Raw genomic sequence first — 21,467 nt, forward strand, 5'->3', positions numbered from 1 at the left:
TGCCAGCTTCCCATCCTGCTAACTGTGCGCTCTTCTGCTGTGCTGGGCGCGCTTCTGCTCTGCTGGGTGCCGCAGTCGCGCCAGTGACGTCACAAGGTGTAAGATAAGGCCATGAGTAACTGAAGGGGGCGCGTGACGTCACTGGCGCGACTGCGGCGCCCAGCAGAGCAGAAGTGCGCCCAGCACAGCAGAAGAACGCACAGTTAGCAGGATGGCGGTTCTGGGAAGCTGGCATAGGCAGAGAGCGGGACTGAGGGAACTTTAAGTCGCAGGTGCCGGTAAGTAATACTGCGACTTTTGCAGGAGTTTTTGTCCGTGCAGCGTGTGGGGCTTTAGAGTAAGGCAAGATGGTATTAGAGGGATGGGCTGTAACTATAACTTGTGTATCCTGAGGCAAGATGGTATCAGGAGGAGGCTGCATCTTTGGGGTTTGTATATCCAAAGTCAGGGCTGTAAATGGAAATATACATAATAATAATAATATAAATAATAGCTGCCCTATTATTAAGGATAATAACTGTAAATAGTAGCAGGCACACGGCATGTTCCAAACAAGGTACTTGCCATAAGGATTTATATCTATATATAGTATGTATAAAGTGCAAATGAGTTCCAGGGTTGGACTGGACTTTTGAGTACATGGTAACAACTGGGTCATCTCTATTTAAGTGTGGACTTTGTGAAAACTCGGGTATATAGACAGCAGCAATAGGTTAATGTCAATATGCTTTCTGCTGAGAATGGGGGGATCTATGTCAGTTATCTATTATCAGTTCTCAAGCAATATCGTGTAACAAGATTATCCTGCTGTACTTCTTGTGCTTAGTGTTCTGGCTCGCTCGCACCAGCCCTACTGGTGACACCCTAGGCTTATACTCGAGTCAATAGGTTTTTCCAGTTTTCTTAGGTAAAATTAGGTACCTCGGCTTATATTCGGGTCGGCTTATACTCGAGTATATGCAGTATTTCCTTTTTTTCTGTAATATAAAAACTTAATTCTAACTAAAATATAATTATTGGAGGCAAAACAAATCCTATTGGGTTTATTTAAGATGTAAATCATTTTTAGTAGATTTAAACTATGATTTAAACTATGGTATACATTACAGAAAGATCCCTTAAACAAGATCCCGAGCATTCTGGATAAACGGCCCCACACATGTATATGGGGATGTTTTTTTTAGACGTGTTTCCCTTTTAATTCTGAATAAAGAATTAATAGAGTTTAGTACTCTCTACAAAAACAAGTCCACTGTGTAAGGAAACACATGTTACATTTTCTAGAATTCCATATAACAGAAATCATAGCGTGTGGTTAAACTTTATACATTAAATAAGTCATTTTATATAAATTTACCTCCAGTCAGTAATAGTTTCACAACCATGTCCCACGTCATAATGTCCATAACTACTTGCAATGTCTTTTAATATATCTGTCACCCTGTAATGCACTGTAATAGCCACATTATCTTGTCACATCTGATAATATCTCTATTACCTTGTAACACAATGTAATATACCTTTTTGTACTTTAATGTTCGATAGTGTTCCTGTCATATTACAATGCACTGTAATGCCCCTATCATCTTGCAATGTCTTACATCTGTCACCCAGTAATGTACTCTAATAACCCTTTAAACATGTAATGCACTGCTATAGTTCTGCTATCAGGTACTATGTAGCAATATTATCATTACCTAGTGACCTCATCGGACCTGGCAATCATTCTACATGATGGGGAGTAGTGGGGAGAAGATCAAACAGTAAAATGATTCAGTTAATTTTAGCAGAATGTCTATCCATAAGGTAGTGCATACTTCATGAACTTTAGTTTGTGACTAAACTACTTTTATGCATGAGCTTTGATTTCCTACTATGCATTAGATATTTGGCTTTTACAAGGTCATCAGCAACCCAGGTTTATATAAGCTCATCAGGCAGGCAGCTGTTGTGTGCTGTACAATTAGTTTGGAGCAAAATTCTCAACGGGTAATGCATGAAATATAAGAAACTTGAATGCACAGTTCTATAATAGAAGGGAGCTGATCCAATATTATTTAGGCTCCAGGTCATCTTGCATATAAATAACAACCATTGCTCCAGATGGGAAATCTTTTGTATGCTTTTTAGCACTGAGGCCAGAATAACTTTAGAAAACTGAATGCAGAATTTGTGCTACTGAAAATGACAATTCATATAACTTATCTCAGCCCCATCAACCCAGCTGGGTATACAGAAATGCTTTCTGTGCTGGGATTTGTCAGACTCAGGAAACAAGTATATAAGCATTTAATAAATATTTATGCAGTTTCCATTGGTTATTTAGAATTGTTCCATAACAAATTATGTCATGTATCAGTCATGTAAGTCAAAACCTCCAACTATGTAAATGAACTTAAAAGTTAGGGATAAGAATATATTTGAAAAAGAAGAAACCATAATGCAGAATGGTACATGATCTGAAATTGAGAGGTGGAAGCTTTGTGGGCTTTATTATTGAATATAATTTTATAGAACAGGTTATACATTGGGATCATTTAAGAATCTTGGCCTTGAGTGTAGGGAGATGGAGCATCAATATTGTCAGGGCACTATTGCAGCCCCAATTAGACCCAATACAAAGATATGTTAAATTGGGCAATGTAGGCTTTTCTAAAAGTCCAGAATGTAACATTTCCAGGAGGTTACACATTAGTGACTTAGGCAGTTGTAACTTCTACAACTGCCTACTTCCTACTATGGGTGAAAATATGGGAAACTCCAAACAATCCTGTGTTACCTTTTTTATGTCACCATAAAATGGAGAATTAACATTATTTTAGTAGACCATTTGGTAAGGAGATTTTTATCTGATTGGATTTTACACAATTTCCTTAAAAATAAATATGAATTATATGAATGGGGCTCACATGATCTTTAAATACAATCATTTCAGCGACACCCAACTGCACATTTAAATGCTGGGCTAACAGTGTTGTTCTCACATTCACAATATTTCCAATTGCTAAAATCTTACATTATGGGATGGGGTTCCTTGTTATGGAATTGTTACGGATATAGTGAAACAAGATGGGAAACAAGTAAACCAGCATTAATAAACATTTATATCAGTTAAATATATTTAATTCCAGTTTTACCTAAAGTAGTATAAGTAAAATAAATCTCCATATCCCCAAATAAAAAAAAACTTGACGGCCCACGGACAACTTATTTGCTGCCGATTGCTTGGTGTTAGGGCCAAAAGTGCATCAATATACCTATATGTAGAGGCAGTGAATATTTCTACGTAGCATAAGCTATCAACTACCTATTGATAATAATGGGAATCAACTGCCCATACATTTCAGCTGTGTGTGTGTTATAGCCATAAATTAGACACACACTAGTATAAACATGTTAGCCAGTTAGCCAGTTTGTGGACCCAACAAGTCACTTTCTAATGGGAATCTGGTCTGAATAAAAGAAAATCTATTTAAATATGTTGCGAGGAGATAATAATCCAGTCATTGTGGGTGCATATAGCATATGGTTCCCTTCAACTGTATTTTATAAAAACAATCCCCACAAAAGCACCTGCTGATTACACAGAATAAGATGTAACATTGCTGGATGATAAAATAGTTTGATAGATGTGTTCCTGGTACAAAGAATATTCCTTAGGTTACCTGTGCATCCAGTTTGTCCTTTTTTGCCAGAATAACCAGGATCACAATGGCAGATGAAGGAACCTTTAGTGTTTTCACAACTTCCGCTAAGACAGATGTTCAAGTGGAGTTCACACTCATCAACATCTGAAAAAAACCCAAGTTGGAATTATAAAGCAATCATGTATTTGCCCACAGAGGACAGACAGTGAACAAAGAGAAAAAGCAGGAGACATAAAACATTTACAGTGACTGGTGAGATGAGGAGGAAGAATGAAGAAGAAAATCAAGGAAACAATCTATATCGTTAAGGGGCAAGTATGAACATTTAATTCAATTCCAGAAAGCCCTGCAAGAAAAACTCTATGTTGAGACTAACAAAAGCTTGAGATACAAGAATAAGAACTGGAATCAGTCTGTTCTTTGCTAGTGACATTTCATATTTATCAAAAACAAGTGACAAAAAAAATAAATATTCATAGCTTGCTATAGAGCTATATTCATATACTGTAACATAACTATATATACAGTTAGCTGGATACAAGCTACAACTGCATATGTATATTTTCTGTATATTTCAGTTATTTCCACCTTATACTGTACAGTGCTGCAGAATATTCTTCATAAATTCTTTTTAATTTAAAAAAATATACAGTCCACTCTACGGAAGGCATGCAATAATTCTGAATGGTGCACATATTCTTAGAAAGAAAACAGATCTACTTCTGTACTAGTATTCTGCCCACCATCTATTGTGAGCTTGTGTTGTTATCAGCCTATTGCATAACACGTATCCCAGGAGAAAGTAAAGGATAGGGGGGAATTTTCTGGCAATGCGTCAGTTTCAAAGCCAGTAAGCCTAAAATTCCCAAATTAATGACCTGGGAATGAAAAACAGACATTCAATTGATTCAATTATGAGCAAATTCCAGGATACATTACATATTTCTCTTAGAGCCCAGTAAACATTTTACATATATGACTAAATCCAGTGCACGCTATATTACTTTCAGACATGGGTGCTAACTGGCCCACATGCATTCTGTCGCACCACGGCCAAGTAAATGTGATATTAATTCAGAGTGTACAAGCTTACCCAAGCAAGTTTTCATATCATCTGATGCCATGTATCCTTCGAAGCACAAACACCTGTATTCTCCGGGAATGTTGGTACACTGACCCCCATCACAGATATTTGGATTTGTCTCACACTCATCAATATCTATGGAGAAAAAATGTAAAAATATAGAAAACTGAGAAAATAATGTAAATATATAGAAAATGGAACACTTCTTAATTACATATTCAGAAAAGAAAAGGTGTATATGTCTGTGTAGATATAAAAAAGTAAAATGAATGCACTAACTTTTCTTGAAGTGAATACAAAGTGTTTACTGCAATATAACATCTACGACTTGCAGTGGTTAACAGCTCAGGGTCCCAAGAATGGTATGAGCCAACACAAGGCATAGACGTTACACTACAAAAAACATAATTTACTGTTAACGGGACCAGTTGGTCAATCTCTACTTTTATTTATTTAGTCTCTATCAATATGCACCTGAGCACCACAGTTTTTTAGTTTTTGCTAGGGATGCACCGAACACACTTCGGCCGAACCTCCGAACCCACCCAGCAGGATTCAGCCGAATCCCAAACCGAATCTGAGTCCTAATTGGCATATGCTGATTAGGATCGGAAGGGGTTAAAAAAAATTTCACTGCCCATTTAACCCTTTCCGAAGTCCAATTAGCACATGCTAATTTATGCTAATTATGATTTGGTTGGCCCAGGACCACAGATCCGTCTGAAACCGAATCCTTAAAAAAAGCCGGGATTCGGTGCATCCCTAGTTTTTACTTTATATAAGTGAAATATATTCTTATATCTGTCATAACTGCATGTCTTCTCCCCCAATGAATTCTCCCCAAAATCTTCCTTATACACAACTTTCACCCTAGCTACACATTAAACAATTAGCCAACCCCAAGGTGCCATCTTGCTAAAAGCCTCCTCACCAAACCAAATCATTTCCCTGAAAAGTCTTCCTTTTAAACACTTCCTAACAAAGATAGACCCCAAATCATGCTTCTCAGTGAAAAGCCAGCTGCTATAATTACCTGCAATTAAGAACACTTCATAACAGCACACAAAATCCTCATAACCCTCAACTAACTGCAAGCCTAACTACAATAAGCATGTTCCAAACAACACTGGTCAGGCAGACTACAAAACAAAATATAAAACAAAAAAATAAAGTTCATAAAACTAAATTTAAAAAACAGAGAGTATTAATAAATAAAAATGTCTAAGAGATAACTTATAGGAATTATACTGCTTCATTTAAATTACAACCATTGATGATAATTCATATATTTACCATTTTTTTATTTGTGTAACATGAATACATATATACACTCTTTCCTATAAAATACATATTTAGAAAGGGAAATCCCTTGTGACATATAATATCTTTATATGTCTCATTAACGGGTATATGATCAGTTCATGTTGTAAAGCTGAATACTTAGTGCTTTATAAATATCTGATAATGATAATAATAGGCATAGTTGCATGGGAGAGGAATGTGTTTATACAAAGACGTGCAAGAATGTTTTTAATTCTATCCTATAAAGTTGTTCCATTAAAGCAAATCCCTGAAATAAATTAGGGGTTGTCATTCATCCGATATTGTGGAGAGCCCACTCGAGACTCATTTTGCTCTAGTTTCAGCATTCCATCCCAAAGTGAGAAAAAGGCTCTATTTATTACCACAATAAAACTAGACTTTGATAAACATTCTATTATGTGAACAGCTTGATTCTGGCAAAGAGCTTGGCTGCTGCATCTTACACTAATATTGTTCACTGAGTGGTTTTTTAAGGAAATGTCTCAAAAAGATTCCATTTCAATGCTAACAGATAATGGGGTTATGTAATTACTATGATTATTATTTCATTGGCTGTAAAATGATAGTAGGCTAATAAAATGAAACTTTAAACAGAGCAGGCCATATTCAATGAAGTTTTGGAACTCTGTGCAAGTATAATCTTTTTTTTTGGCTTAGACCTGCATTGGCCTGTTTCATGATCCAACATATGCATCAATAAGGGTGCCACTAGGGTTGTCTTCCAAGACATGCACTATGGAGGGGAGGAAATTTGATGTGATTATGTAAACTGAAGATGACTGTTAATTCTGCACCTTTAAAATGTACATTTACTGGGGCCTCCAACACATATGTGCCATATACAACATGGTTATGCCGCTATTTATGTCACATCAGTAGATATTCCAAAAAATACATCACCACACACATTATACTTCATGTATCACTGATCAGACACCCAAGCAAGGAATAATGTTAAAATAAATAAAAGTGTGATCCATGCTGTAGGCTTGCTGATTTAAGCATGTTGAGGTTTTTATGTCATTACAAGTATGGTTTGCCCTCAACCTTATACAATACTGTATATTTACCATACACATACAGTATACTAACTATTGTTGCAGTCACACAAAAAAGTGAAACACAACTTCAGGGAAAAGCTCAGAAGCATGTGGAAGCTTAGGCACCATTTGCATCATCTGGCACATCAAGATTTGGAATTTGCACAGGGTTGAGGACAGATACTTTAACATTGCTATATTACAAGGGTCCAATAAGAAACTTACCAGTACATGATCGGTGGTCAGGCATTAGAGCAAAGCCGTCTCTGCAGTGGCACTCATAGCTTCCTTCAGAGTTGGTACAGAAGGTGTCACAGCCCCCATTGAAGAAATCACACTCATTAGTGTCTGAAAAGCATTAATGAATATTGTTAGCACCTATTACACTAAAGCATCTGCTATCATTGCATTGACAGTGGAAGTAGTGACAGAAGTATAGAATTACTAATTAAAGACAAATAACTGTAATAGTAATTATGCTTGATTAACTTTACATTTTAAATGTTTATAGAAATGACTAACTATACAGATCCATGTATTTGTTAGATCCATCACTATGCTGCTTAACCCCATATAATCTCAAGGGTATATATATTGTGAACCGGTAACAGGTAAACAGGTGGAAGGGAGATATATTTCCCCTAGGTTCATCTCCTACTCCCTCATGTATAGCGGTGCTGAGTGGGTTAATTCCCCAAGGGAGTCACACCTGGGGAATAATTAGCAGGCTAGATATACCGATATACCTGCAGTCAGAGAGTGAGGGGCTGGAGCTGAGACTGTGGACTGAACTTGCTCTGTGAGGGTCTGTGCCTGCCTGAAGCAGGATTCTGATTGGTTGCTATGGATAGCTACACTGAGGCCAGTTATGAAAATGCAGACATAGATCACAGATGTTAATCTTTAGTTATGACGCATGTACTAAATTACAATGCAGATCGCATAGTAGAGCAAGGATAAAATTCAGACTGAAAATAAGCAACAGCAATCAGACCTATAATGTAATTAGGTGCTGGGTACATATGGCTTATATAGACAGAAATGTGAATTTTATCACCTGCGTGTAATATGAGTGAAACCACATGAGTCAATTAGTTCTCCCGCAGACAGAGAGCACCACGTGGTAGGTTATCCAGTTTATGACAAAGTAAGGATGCTGGGACCGGAATCTCAGAGTATGACATACTCTGATATAGAGGAAGAAACAAACCCATATCCGCAATACAAAAAGCAGTTTGGTTGAAATGGTGCATGACTAGGTTCTGTCTGGAATAATTTTAAGAGAAATCACACTTTCAATATAAGGAACAGATACAGTATATACTCATGATCCCACATAAGGGAATCCTGGGAGTTGTAGGAAATAATGTTCAGAATGTGTTAAATAGGCAATGAAAACTGTAGTACCACTAAGACCAACATATGGCATTTGTGGATACTGACAAAGAGCCACAAATCATGCCTAATGGTGCTATGTGTCCTGTGAGAATCTGGCGCAAATGGATCTGTTTCAAGGTACTAAAATACAATGGATACAACTTAATCCATACAGTTACACCTAAACATATCATTTATTGGCCGTTTAAGCATGCAAATATAGCAACCTTCCGGAAGCACACTTACCAACACAAGACAGTTTATCTGGTGTTAACTGATATCCAGGCTCACAGGCACACTGGTATCTGCCAATGAGGTTTATACATCTGCCATGTCTGCAGAGATCAGTACTGAGCTCACATTCATTGATATCTACAAGAAACAAGAGGGCATTAGATCAGGCTATATGTGGGAATAAATTTACTAAGGGTTAAGACTACATCTGTTAGTACACTATATGCAGTAATGACATGTACTCTTTAAATGCTTCATTTACTAACTAAAGTCAGGCTATACAAGTACCATAGGTAATTTTACTGTACCTCTCGCAATAAACCTACCTATACATGCAGAATTATCTGGGGCCACTTCATGCCCAGGAGGGCATTCACATTTAAAGCTTCCTTCAGTATTCAGGCAGATACCACCACGGCACAACAGGGGGTTTCTCTCACATTCATCAATATCTAAAATAAAGACAAAATATAATTGTTAGATTACAAAAGTGATACTTATTGCATCAGTAAATGTGATATAATTACATTCAAAATATTCATTTTAAAGTGGGTTAAGCATGCAGCAGAAAGGAAATCTGAATAAAGTACAGTAAGAAATCACACTTGTGAGAACGACCATGTTTCGCCAGCAGGTCGTAAAATCTCCCTATGCATCTGCCAGAGCAATCCAGCAGCACACTATGTTCCCAGTGACGGCAGAGAGACAGCTCTTCTTGCCATAGGAGGCGGGTCACTGACTTAAACAGGAGAGCATGAACTCCTATCATTACTGCATATTTCTTTCCATTGAAATCCATTTATTGTATCTTTAACAACGTAGCAAAGGAGAGCACGAGGAAGCAGTCTGCCACACCCCAGTAGCATTGCCATTCTGCACAGTAGTACTTACCCATACAGTTCTTCATCATCATAAAGCCGCTCTCGTATCCTTCAAAGCAGTCACACTCAAAATCTCCTGGAGTGTTAACGCAGTTGCCTTGTCCACAGACATCAGGAGATATTCGGCATTCATCAATATCTACAAGTACCCAGCAGTGTTCATATCATCTGTAATACTAAAAAATTAATGTGCCATCTTAAAAAGCGCTGTATAAATGGGACCTTACAGTACCTGTGCAGTTTCTTTCCTCAGCATCAAGAGCAAATCCATTGTCACACCTACACTTGAAACTGCCTATAGTGTTTTTGCACTTCCCATACTTGCACAGACTCGGGATCATTCTGCATTCATTGATATCTGCAAGAAAGCAAGGGTAGTACCAAAGTGATGCTTTGTCATACTAGGATTTCACAGCAGTGCCATATGCCAAAAACATATATCCACCACTCCTTTTCTTTCATTTAATACCAAATTGCAAAGCTCATTTTAATTATACAGCGATTGAAATGCTTAACTTGTTTTTCATCTGTTCTGAGCAGTTCATAATAAATAAGAATTCACACCACTCTTCTAATGGCCAGTGTTAAAGTAAAGGTCCCAATACCTCTGCTTGTACATAAATAAAAGTCTACTTAGTTTTTACACACCTGCTTTGGAAGACTGCTCATTGAGTGCCTGCTCTGCATCTATATGGTTTGGAGCAGCTCCCTTAGTTGAAGGCTCAGGGTGCTTCACCTAGGCCTTTTCCAGTCCATTGTGAGCTACTTTAATTTATTCATGGACTTCTTCTAATGTTTTTATAAATATCAGAGTAAACCCAAATTACGCTTACTTGATAAAATAAGAACCACCCTACACAATACTTTACCTTTAGAGAATGTTTTTCCAGGTGCTATCTCCTTAGAAGCAAAGCCTGGCCCCCTGGGGCATAGAGTTTCAAACTCAGTTGTTCCTTTCTCAGGGCACTCATCACAGTCAGGGCCCCAGGCAGCACCCACAGAACAGCAACATGCATCCATCCTGTGCCGACCAGCAATTTGAGCACTGCATTCTTCATCTTCATGTTTTAGGTAGCAGATCTCAAGGCGGATGTCTAATGGAAATTATATAGATTCTTTTACCAAAACAAAGCCAACTAACTTCCTGTTAATCAAAACACATTGCATCATGGTGGCTCCCTGGTCTAGAAGAATGCACACATATACAAAATATAACTCGCTTTTCACAAATAGAGATTTGTTAAAACAATTCAGGCTGATTATCATCCCTATCTGGCATTAGCCTTACTTTGCAGTAAAATTATGACATCTAAAAGCCATTGCATAAAGACGGAGCCATTCATTTTCGTGACTATTTTCATGGTTTGCCTACTTTGCCAGGGGCACCAAACTTCCATTTACTGCGTTATATTAAAAATAAAACAGAGTGGATGGAACCAATATGGTTTAGTAGGCTTGCTTGCTAAGTAATCCCAATATTTCAAACATGTACATTTTACAGATTTTATGTGAAACAACTGGAACCAAATTCTGTTACCCAGGAGATAATATTTTGTAAAATGTTGCAATAGATATTCCTTATGTGGACGTGGTCAAATGAAACCTTACCAAGACATGTGCGTTTTGAAGCATCCAGCGTCATTCCACTTGGGCATTGACAGACAAAGGATCCCATTGTGTTAACACACTGGCCATTAGTGCACAATCCAGGAAATACATCACACTCATTAACATCTGCATCCAAAGCAAACACAATCTTAGCACAGAGAAAGCAAAACAAATTCAATTTATCATGTTAACTTAAATCCCTTTGATTCCCAGGATACGAATAAGACTTGACTCAGATAGTATGCAAAATTCTTAACATATCAAGCTGTAGGCCAAATACTGCCCGCTTCCAATTAAAGTATAAGATGCATTTGAAAATATTACTTATTGTAGTTAATGGGTAAATATCTGAATAAAGAAACCAAAACATCATAAGATAGGCAGAAGTCAAAAGGTGGGTAATTGTTCTTGACACTTATTAGCATATCTATTGCTGTTCAGGAATTCTTCATTATGATAAAATAATTCTCATCTGGATAGGGACATTGTCACAGAGATCATTTCTTCCTGCATAGTGTTAATTAGAAATATAAAATGGACAGGACCACCCTTTTTTATTAGTGTTGATGTTGGAAAGCTTGCTCCAAGGCGTGTGCAGGTTAGTCATTGGGAACATAGGACAAAGATATATGCCAAAGTGTTGGGTCATTGGGAGGGAGACTCTAATGTACAAAACAAGTTCCACTGGAGACTTGACATGTGGGAAGAGCATTCTCCTAAGTATGTCAGTGGAAGAGAATGCTGGCCATTGAGCTGGGTCTTCCAGGTTTTGGGCACTAGTTCTTGGACTGAGGGACATACACCCATTCCCCAGCTGTAGGAAAACCCACTAGTAAAGTAATTACTTCTGCTGTAAGATATTTCAACATTTCCTTTTTCTCTTATTTCACCAAGGCACCAGCCTTGTCCAATATATTACAAGGTAAAAAAGTGTTCCTTTCAGAATGTTTCTTTCTGCTTTGACAGAATGTTGTGTATGGTTTGGTGGAGTATAGTATAACATAGGTTACAATTTGGTTTCCCTTTATGTTTCCATGAAAGTTATGTAAAACATATGGGCATTAGGGTGCTTAACATATCTTTTTATACAGTGGACAAATTAGCACAACTATTACAGAATTCTTGCTTGGATACACTAAGCAATATTTAAGACAGGCTTTTACTCACTAAGGTCACACATACCACTGCTTGTGTTCAATCAAGTATTGTCAGGATACCATACCTTTAACTTAAATATCCAAATTACATATATTTGTAGAGCTTTGTGTGTTTATCTCTTATTAATTAAGCCAGATAAGGCATCTTGTAGCTGTTAAGTTTTATCAGACTAAAAGTGTTTCATAGTGGTCAGACTACATACTACAGGAAGCCTGTTCTGTTAAGCCTTATTACTTGTATTTGTAGGCTGTAACCAACTAAAAGTGTTTTATGAGGCTTAGCTAGAAATAGTGATTAGCAAATTGTTTCGCCAGGCATGGATTCACTGCGATATTCAGCATTTTGACAATGGTGAATCTTTTGCTGCGGCAAGAAAAATGGTCATTGACTTAAATGTATTTGGTATGAGAAAAAAGTTGTGGTTGCGGCAAAAACATCACAGTCGCGTCAGAAAAGTCACGCTTGCATCCAAAAAGTCACGCTGTGGAAACATTTCCCAAATTTTTCAGAGTTTCTCAGATTTTTCAGCAGTTTTGTCGATTTTTTGCCGAAGCAAAATGGACAGATTTGCTCATCACTAGCTACAAACATGACATACATATATCTTGCTTTGAGTCACACTACCTTCACATGTTGTGCCTCTGGACCGGGCAAAGCCTTTTGCACAGACAGGATCTATATTGGAAACATACAAACAATATCAAAAATGCAAAGACTAACAAATAGGCAAAATCAAATAATTTTAGTTAGAACAAATTCAAAAAAGCATGATCTTGCTATGGTTGCCTTATCTTACTTGCCACCTTTAATCTCTGCAAAAACTGGACAAGAGGGTGGGATGATGACATTGGGGGCAGAGCAGTGACATATGGGGCTGGGGATTTGACATTTAGGAACATGTTTGTGTGACAGGATAAGGCCATCACATCAGAGGTGGCTATTGGCCAGCTTATTGTTCTGGTTTCACAAGGCTGAAACCTGAACAGACAGTTGAGACCCGAACAGCTATAAGAAAAACCAAACTGTTTGTGTGAAAACAGAAAAGGTGGCGACCCTAATAAGTAGATTTAGTGTAAAAAGAGGCATTAAAGGAACAGTAACACCAAAAAATGAAAGTGTATAAAAGTAATAACAATATAATGTACTGTTGTCCTGCATTGCTACAACTGGTGTGTTTGCCTTAGAAAGACTACTATAGTTTATAGTATAAGTTAGCTGCTGTGTAGCCATGGGAGCAGCCATTCAAAGGAGAAACGGCACAGGTTACTTAGCAGATAACAGATAAATCCCCATTATATGGGGCTTATCTACTAGTTATCTGCTATGTAACCTGTGCCTTTTCTCCTCTTTTCCAGCTTGAATGGCTGCCCCCATGGCCACACAGCAGCTTGTTTATATAGTAGCTTTTCTGTAGCAAAAACACCAGTTTTTTGCAGAGCAACAGCACATTATATTTTAATTACTTTACTCTTTAAAAAGAGCTGCTGTGCTGAAGGCACAGGAACCATTAGATATTGTTAGAGAAATCCCATATTTGTGTTTATTTTGGAGCTTTCTGGAATGCTGTTTCCTCTTTCTGACTCTGCAGAAGTCTGACATTGGGATGGCAATCGTGTCCTGTTAACTACAAGCACTTGTATCTACACCACCCTTTTATCTAATAGTGGTTTGCAAAATTTGCTGTGAAAATGATTTCAAACTGTTAATTTTTAAATTATAATTTGGCAATTGCATGGTTTTCATCTAGATCAGTAAGTGTTTTATTCCCAGCTCTTATATCGACCATAAAAGACAACACCCAGATGCAGTTTGTATGTCCAAACACTAATTAAACACCCATACATATGCCTTTTAACTTGACCACTCAGTTAATATTACCTGCTTCACAGGGCATGCAGGGACTTCCCCAAGCTGCTCCTAGAGTGGAACAACACTGGGATCTCAGAGTCCCCCCATTAATGTTGATCTCACACCTTCCATTCACAATGTTCTGCCAACAGGTGCCTTTTATGGTTTCTGTAAATTACATAGGAAGAGATATTGTTAAATACAAAGAGGATTTACACTAATGCAGAGAAAGATAAATATGTTGTAGTAAACATACACCCAATACTCTTACAATGATTACACTAACTGGGACATTTACATGTTAAAGGAGAAGGAAAGGCAAAGTCACTTGGGGGTGCCAAAATGTTAGGCACCCCCAAGTGACTTAAATAGGCTACCTTGTACCCCAGGCTGGTGCCCCTGTTCGGAGAGAACAGCACCAGCCCGGGGTAGCTGCAGCGCTTCCTCCTTCCTCCTTCCTGCTTCGCTCACGCGCACATGCTCAGTAGAGTGAAAAAGACGAACTTTAACAGAGAAGTCGGTTTTTCACTCTAATGCGCATGCGCCGGTTGTGGGGTCCCAGCAAAATGAAGCAGGAAGGAGCACCCGCTACAGATACCCCAGGCTGGTGCTGTTTTCTCTTAACAAGGGCACCAGCCCAGGGTACGAGGTAAGCGATTAAAGTCACTTGGGGGTGCCTAACATTTTGGCACCCCAAGTGACTTAGCCTTTCCTTGTCCTTTAAGCTGTTTAATGCTATTGTATTATAATGCTGTATTTTTATTATAATGCTATTCAGGAACTCACAAACCAGACGGCATTATGATTTTGCATTTTGGTCCTGTGGGTATAATATAGTGAATGTGTATGCACACTTGTTTTCTTACCAATGCAAATTGTCTTTGTTTTATCCAGGGTACTTCCAGTGGGACATTCACACACAAAGGAGCCTGGGATATTGCGGCATACCCCATTAATGCAGGGATTGGACTCGCATTCATCAATATCTGAAATGACGTAATTGAATGGCATATTGTAAAGGAAGATTTGGTTTTAGTGGCTAATAGTTCCAACAACAACTTTTATTTTATTCTGTACACAGAAGAAGTTCTATATAAAAGGGGTCAAGGGGCGGTGCAAGTGCAAGAGTACTCAGGGGAGCAATATCTCGCCCCTTAGCGCTCATTACCTAAGCACTTGCAACCCCTGGATGCTGCGCTCTGCACTAAGCACTTGATGAAAAACTGAATATAACTAATGAAGCCAGCGCTGAATTAGTGAAGGAAGCTGCAGGTCTCTATGCACCAAAACAGAGCGCAGAGGCCTGTGGTTATTTGCACACACTTGAATGCAGTACGCAAAATGTGAAAAATATGGCCTATTGCAGCATTTTTTTTGCACTTCGTATGCTGCGTTGGGTTTGCAAATGAATCCTATAATGTTCATAGAAGATGGTTTTCAAGATATTTCAGCTCTGGTATAAAGTCAGCTGCAATATCTGAGATCTCATACCTTGAGTCTAGAGTTTGCCCCATATGGGTAAGTTAAAGAAAGCTGTAATTGATTGGCTAAGAAAAGCTGTTGCATATGCCCCCACTTCCCACTCTGTTCTATTTTAACTTTTACAGTACTCGGCTCTACCCTTTATATACGTTGGGTTCCTGTTAATTTCTTCTTTCTCACTAACTGGCACCATTGACTCTACTCCTTCACCTTCTTTTGAACCGCTCCCTCCCCCATTCTTTTGACAATGCTCCTAAAATAATTAATATTAAGTTGCCAACACCAGCATCTCTGTGTGTATGCATGGTTGAACTTTTCTCCATCTGTTGCCTCTTGATGTCACATATGTCACTGAAATAGTGGAATTATTGCTTTTTATTCTTTACTTATACAGAGCTGACAAGCAGAGGAAGGAATCCAGCCTGATAGAGGCCACTTCAACTAAGAAGCGCCACAAACCACATATGGTAAAAATTATATATGTCTTGCTACTGTCTGCCGCATGGAAAAGGCTAACACAATAGGCTAATGATTTACAGTGTCTCCCAACATAACGATACATTATAAATAAGGAAACACATGGTGCAACAGAATGAAAACAGAAGAAATTCTGGTTATGCACAAGAAAGAGAACAAGTGATTGCCCTGTCTAGCAGGATGTCTGACTGCTATGTGAAACAGCTGCTAGAAAGGATGCTAGAAAGGATGAGAACTGAACTTAAAGTTTACAATGACATAACACAGCGGTAATGTACTAACAGGTGCAGAATATGCTCCAGTTCCAATGCAGCCAGCAGGTACATGCTTGAAAGTAAATATTTGATTGTTGATGATACAAAGGGGTTAATGGAAGCACTGGAAGGCTAGTTAAGTACACAAGTATAGATCTTTGATCTTTTAACTGGAATGCTTGGGACCTGGAGTTTTCTGAATAAGGTTTTTTTTCTGTAATTTGGATCTCCATACCTTAAGTTACTTAAAAACATTTAAGCATTAAATAAACCCAACTGAATTGTTTTTTTCACTAATATGGGTTTATGCAGCATAGTTACCATTAAATACAAGGTATTAGAGCCATTTACAAAATAAAACACAGTGTGTAAATTGCAAAGAATCAGTCATGTTTCTCCACATTGCACACCACCACTTCCTCCATGTAAAAAGCAAACTGCAATGGGGCAGTGTCTTAATTGCCTGCCCTATGACAGACTGCAAGGATAGGGCTGACCAGCATCCCCTGCCACTGTTCTCTGCACGCAGTGCTTTATTTTAATATGGCACTAAGAACAAAGTGCAGCATACCCTGGGCAAAATATGCTAGTTAAATGTGCATTATAGGGCACAAACTTGTGGCCCTTAAGGCCATTAAGGCTTATTATTAAAAATTCTAAACATTCTGAATAAGAGATTCCTCACCTGTATCAGTAAATTGTAATGAAGTATGATCTACCCACAATTACTTTAAATATGGAGAAAGGAGGCAAGATAACCCTGAGAATCCCAGAGAAAGAATCCACAAAAAACAGCACAAACAAATATCGTCTTAAATGGTGCTAAATTATTTTGGCTAGATTGAAATCTTACTAAGCTGCTTAGACTAGACTCCACTAGTTTCTATTCAAATCCTATTTAAATAATGTATCTGTTAATAAGAAATGAAACACTTATTTGTGACATTGGTAACTAATGGGTGTGGTTAAAAAGTAGGAAATAAATGGTGAAAGTATCCCTTTAATCAGTCAGGTAGGCTTATTACTGAGAAACGTTACCTACATTTAGCCTGAATTAGAAATCCAGTGCATGTACAGAGGAGACGGTAAATCTGGTTGAAGGAAATTACTCTTCATTTTTAAACAGAGACATACTAATCTATTTGAACAGTATTTTCTTTTATAAATATGGAGCAATCCCTTTGCACCAGAGGTACTCCACCCCTTCTTTCAGAATATCCTCCCTAGTCTTTTGTTTGCTCTTGAGGACTGAACTTGGGAGATTCTACTTGAGGGAATCGTTACATGATCTTTAATGCATGACTCACAAAACTGTATTCTCCAGTGTGTCTCTGGTGCCAAAACTAAATGATTAAATCCGGACACTCTTGTAATTTGGGCTCCTTGCCATCTTTGAGAGCTGGAGCTAAGCACTCCTGGTATTATAAACACAGATACACAGAGGAACCAATGTTCTTGTTAAATTAAGATTGCCCCTTAAATTTCTTACATGAATGAACATGAGGCTAAAACTGCTGCACTACTCAGCATATACTTTATTATATTTATCACTTAATGGCATTGTTTGTCTTTTAGTACTTTTCCAGGGAATATTTAGTTAGGAATCTCTTACCTTCACACGTTTTAAGGTCAGGTTTATAGACAAATCCACTTGGGCAGGTGCAGGAGAAACTTCCTGGGGTATTCCGACACTGTCCATTATCACAGAGCAGCGTGTTCAAGGCACATTCGTCAATATCTGCAAAAAAAAAACCTCATAATTTATACATGACCTAGAGGTATTCTGTCAATATTTTATTCTGTTAATATTTATTCTGTTTATATTTAACTGGAAATTTTAGGAGAGAAGCTTTCCCTGGCTCTACATATGCCAATTGGAAAACCCTGAATTGCACCGATATGCCCCAGTAAGGGTGAAACCAGTCTGCATTTGAGAATACTACACTGGTTATGTTTAAAAACCCAATGGGTGAGGCTCACAAGGGTATTCCATGTAAATGGAACTTTTAGGAGCAATTCTGGGCTTCCATCCCAGAGTTCCTTATATTTAAGCACAATGGGCTACAGTACCCAGTAAACTGGGTAAAACTCTATTTTTTGGCAGTAAGTAAACAAAACCTGACAAACCTATTTTCTTAAGCCTCATACTTGCAGTTACTGTCAATAAATTGGTTTCTACTCACCTAAACAAATGTGTATTTGCAGAACAATAAAACACACACTATATAAATAGCATACTGTCAAAACAGAATATTAAATAGAGTACTACAGAAACAATGACAATTGTTTGGCTGCCTTACATAAGCCATGATTGCATATGTAGGGCATAAAAATGTAATGGAAAAGGAAATGATAAACAGTGAAATGGAACTAAAAAGGAAATTGGAGCAGTTCTTGGTAGGGACACTATCAATCAGATACTCTAGTACTATGATAGGTATGATATGGGGGAAGGGGAAAATGGAGAAGGAGTGAGAATTAGAAGGAAAAATGGATGTATGATAAAACTAAGAAGTTTAAGGTGGAAATTTAATTAAGTGGGGGGTCAGCATAAAACAGAAGATACAGAAGAACGTAAGAAGAAAAAATTCAGAAAAATGTAGAATGGGGTAGAAATTATGGATTAAGATAGAATACCAAAGAAATAAATGGAGTAATAAAGTAAGAAGCACTTAAAGAAATTGTGAAAAAGTAGGTGGAGTGAAAATATGAAGGGGGCCCAATACATTAACACACAACCTTCTCAAACCTAGTAGGACAAATGATGCCTACCAACACAACTTTTCCCAGTTATAGCCACGTCATATCCTGCATTACAGATGCATTTGTAGGTTCCACGAAGATTTTCACAAATTCCATTTGGACAGATTTCAGAGTCCAATGCACATTCATTGATATCTATAGAAAGTAGAAAATGTTGCTCAGAAACTCTTTTTAAAGCATTTTTTACGCTAAAGTGCCTGCAGAACTCAATTGTCTGCCTGATAATAAGAGGGAAATAAACAGGCAATATTAACATTTGCTTTTTGTAAATCATGTATGAATAAAATATTGTAGTTCATGGGAATTATCAAAAATATTTATGATTAATACGCTAAAATTTATTTATTCTAATAGCAATTTCCTCATGTTACAAGGCTTTTACAGAATGTACTCTGCTCCTAGCAGATTTATTATTATATACATGCACAAATACGTGGATATAAAAGGTCATTCTTTGGAAGAAAGAATCATTTTTTGGAATCCCCTATTTGTATCACTGCACAGCAGGGGCAAACACTTTGGGCACAACCATCTGTGGACTTAAAGTCTTTGCACTGAGTATCCCTTATAGCCATGTACCTTTTCATTTGCAGATTTTTTTAGAGAGTTGTGAATATTTTCTTGAAAAACTAGTTACTTCATCACTGTAGCGATTTTGTAAATGGCTGTGAGGAATGTACATATTTTACAGAGAAAACAGTTTTTTTCTTTATTTCTAACCTACAAACAAAAGCTGCCATGTTTATTTTTCTTTATCCTATCACCTTCATTTGGGCATATTTTTGTTAAATGGTATGGAAAATATATGTCTTTGATTTATTAAGTCCAGCAGCACATGAAGTTGCCATGCTTTAAATAACATCTCCCACATTGGATAAGGTTCGTACAAATAAGTTGAGAATCTCTATTGTGTTACACTTTTCCATTTCAATTATGTCGATTTTTCACAATGTTATCACTTTTGGCAATCACCCTACTTCTAAGGAAGCTGTTTGTACTGGGTATATAATTACACAATTTTTCCTGAATTTATTTTTTAATTAACTCTTTTTAATTATTTTTATGTGTTATGGAAGATCTACAAGAATCAATTGGCAAAAGTAGTAGTTGTGTCATTGTCATCTGATCAGCACCCCATTTTCAACCAATAACCAAACATATTTGCCATACTCCTGAACATTCTGATTAACTATAAATGTAAGTCATGAACAGCAATTCTTACATTTTTATTGCAGGTGCATTTTCCTATTAAAATATGCAAAAAGAGCTATCTGAGTCCTATTTATATAATGTCATGATGAGCAGTACTGTGTCAATTTACACCTCAGGACTAGCTTAATTAAAGTGTCTTTTTTTAATCCAGTGGCCAAACTTTTAAGGCAGTGAAGGTGACAGTGACAGTGTCATGGCATTCTGAAGCCACCCTGTCATACTGCTCAGGGCACAATATATTGTTATATGTTTACCATGTTATGACTAGCAGGTGCCCCTTTGTAATTTAGTAACCATGTAAATGCAAGAATACTACTTGGTTCTTGTTAGATTTTGTGAATTTATGGTTTTATCTGGATTTCCAACAATTTGTAAGCGCTGCATTATTCATGCAGATTGCATATAGGGCTGCAAAATTATTGCCATGCTGTTCTCACCTATGTCATCTACACAGTAATGCACTGCATGTAGATCTTCCATTACAAGAGTTGAGAGCAGCAGTTTTAGACAGGCAGGCTTCAAATCAACTAAGCACATACTTTGTACATAATATAGTAAAGTTACAATGAGGCACATTAAATTTTGATTTAATATTGACAATGTAATAAAAAGCGCAAATGTTTTTCTACTGGTTCACCTATTTTTTATCATGAATTTGTAACAAACAGAAACAAAAAAAACATTTTTTGTACTTTTAAAGTTGTTTGCTGTTCATAGGTTTCTCAATTGTCTTGACTTGGCTTTTCATATTAATTATTTGACAGGGAATAGATTCACTTATTTTATACAGACATATGTCTAGTCATACATACCAGTTCCTACAGATGTCATGCCAGGTCCACTGCTACACAGAGCTTGATACTCTTCTGCAGACACAAAAAAATATAACTGGTTATTAGTACAAATCGTTGTCTGTTGATTACAAACCATATAAAGTACTTTTAAACTGTTCTAAGGAAGGGAAGAACAAACCACTTGGATGTGGTAATTCCCCATACTGACACAGTATTGTGCATCTTCTTTTGGCATTGCGCTTGTTGTGTCTTTTCCACTACAAAAGTGCTCTAGGCTAATTTAAA

At 37.3% G+C, this 21,467-nt stretch overlaps 1 protein-coding gene across 1 annotated transcript in view; it reads right to left on the reverse strand.

Annotated features, from left to right (window-relative positions):
• The window catches only part of fbn1 (fibrillin 1), a 123,049-nt gene that overhangs the window by 37,752 nt on the left and 63,830 nt on the right, over nt 1-21,467 (reverse strand). Inside the window, exons 18-32 of the mRNA XM_002936569.5 lie at nt 21,201-21,254; nt 19,186-19,311; nt 18,026-18,151; nt 15,067-15,186; nt 14,231-14,368; nt 12,977-13,027; nt 11,195-11,320; nt 10,456-10,680; nt 9,819-9,944; nt 9,597-9,725; nt 9,032-9,157; nt 8,718-8,843; nt 7,320-7,442; nt 4,741-4,866; nt 3,666-3,791 (exon numbers count right to left, since the gene is read on the reverse strand). Coding sequence (XP_002936615.3) covers nt 3,666-3,791; nt 4,741-4,866; nt 7,320-7,442; nt 8,718-8,843; nt 9,032-9,157; nt 9,597-9,725; nt 9,819-9,944; nt 10,456-10,680; nt 11,195-11,320; nt 12,977-13,027; nt 14,231-14,368; nt 15,067-15,186; nt 18,026-18,151; nt 19,186-19,311; nt 21,201-21,254 — 1,848 coding nt within the window. The remainder of the gene's footprint in view (nt 1-3,665; nt 3,792-4,740; nt 4,867-7,319; nt 7,443-8,717; nt 8,844-9,031; nt 9,158-9,596; nt 9,726-9,818; nt 9,945-10,455; nt 10,681-11,194; nt 11,321-12,976; nt 13,028-14,230; nt 14,369-15,066; nt 15,187-18,025; nt 18,152-19,185; nt 19,312-21,200; nt 21,255-21,467) is intronic.

This window comes from Xenopus tropicalis, chromosome 3 (genome assembly GCF_000004195.4).
Source record: "Xenopus tropicalis strain Nigerian chromosome 3, UCB_Xtro_10.0, whole genome shotgun sequence".
In the NCBI taxonomy this organism is placed as follows: Eukaryota; Metazoa; Chordata; class Amphibia; order Anura; family Pipidae; genus Xenopus; species Xenopus tropicalis.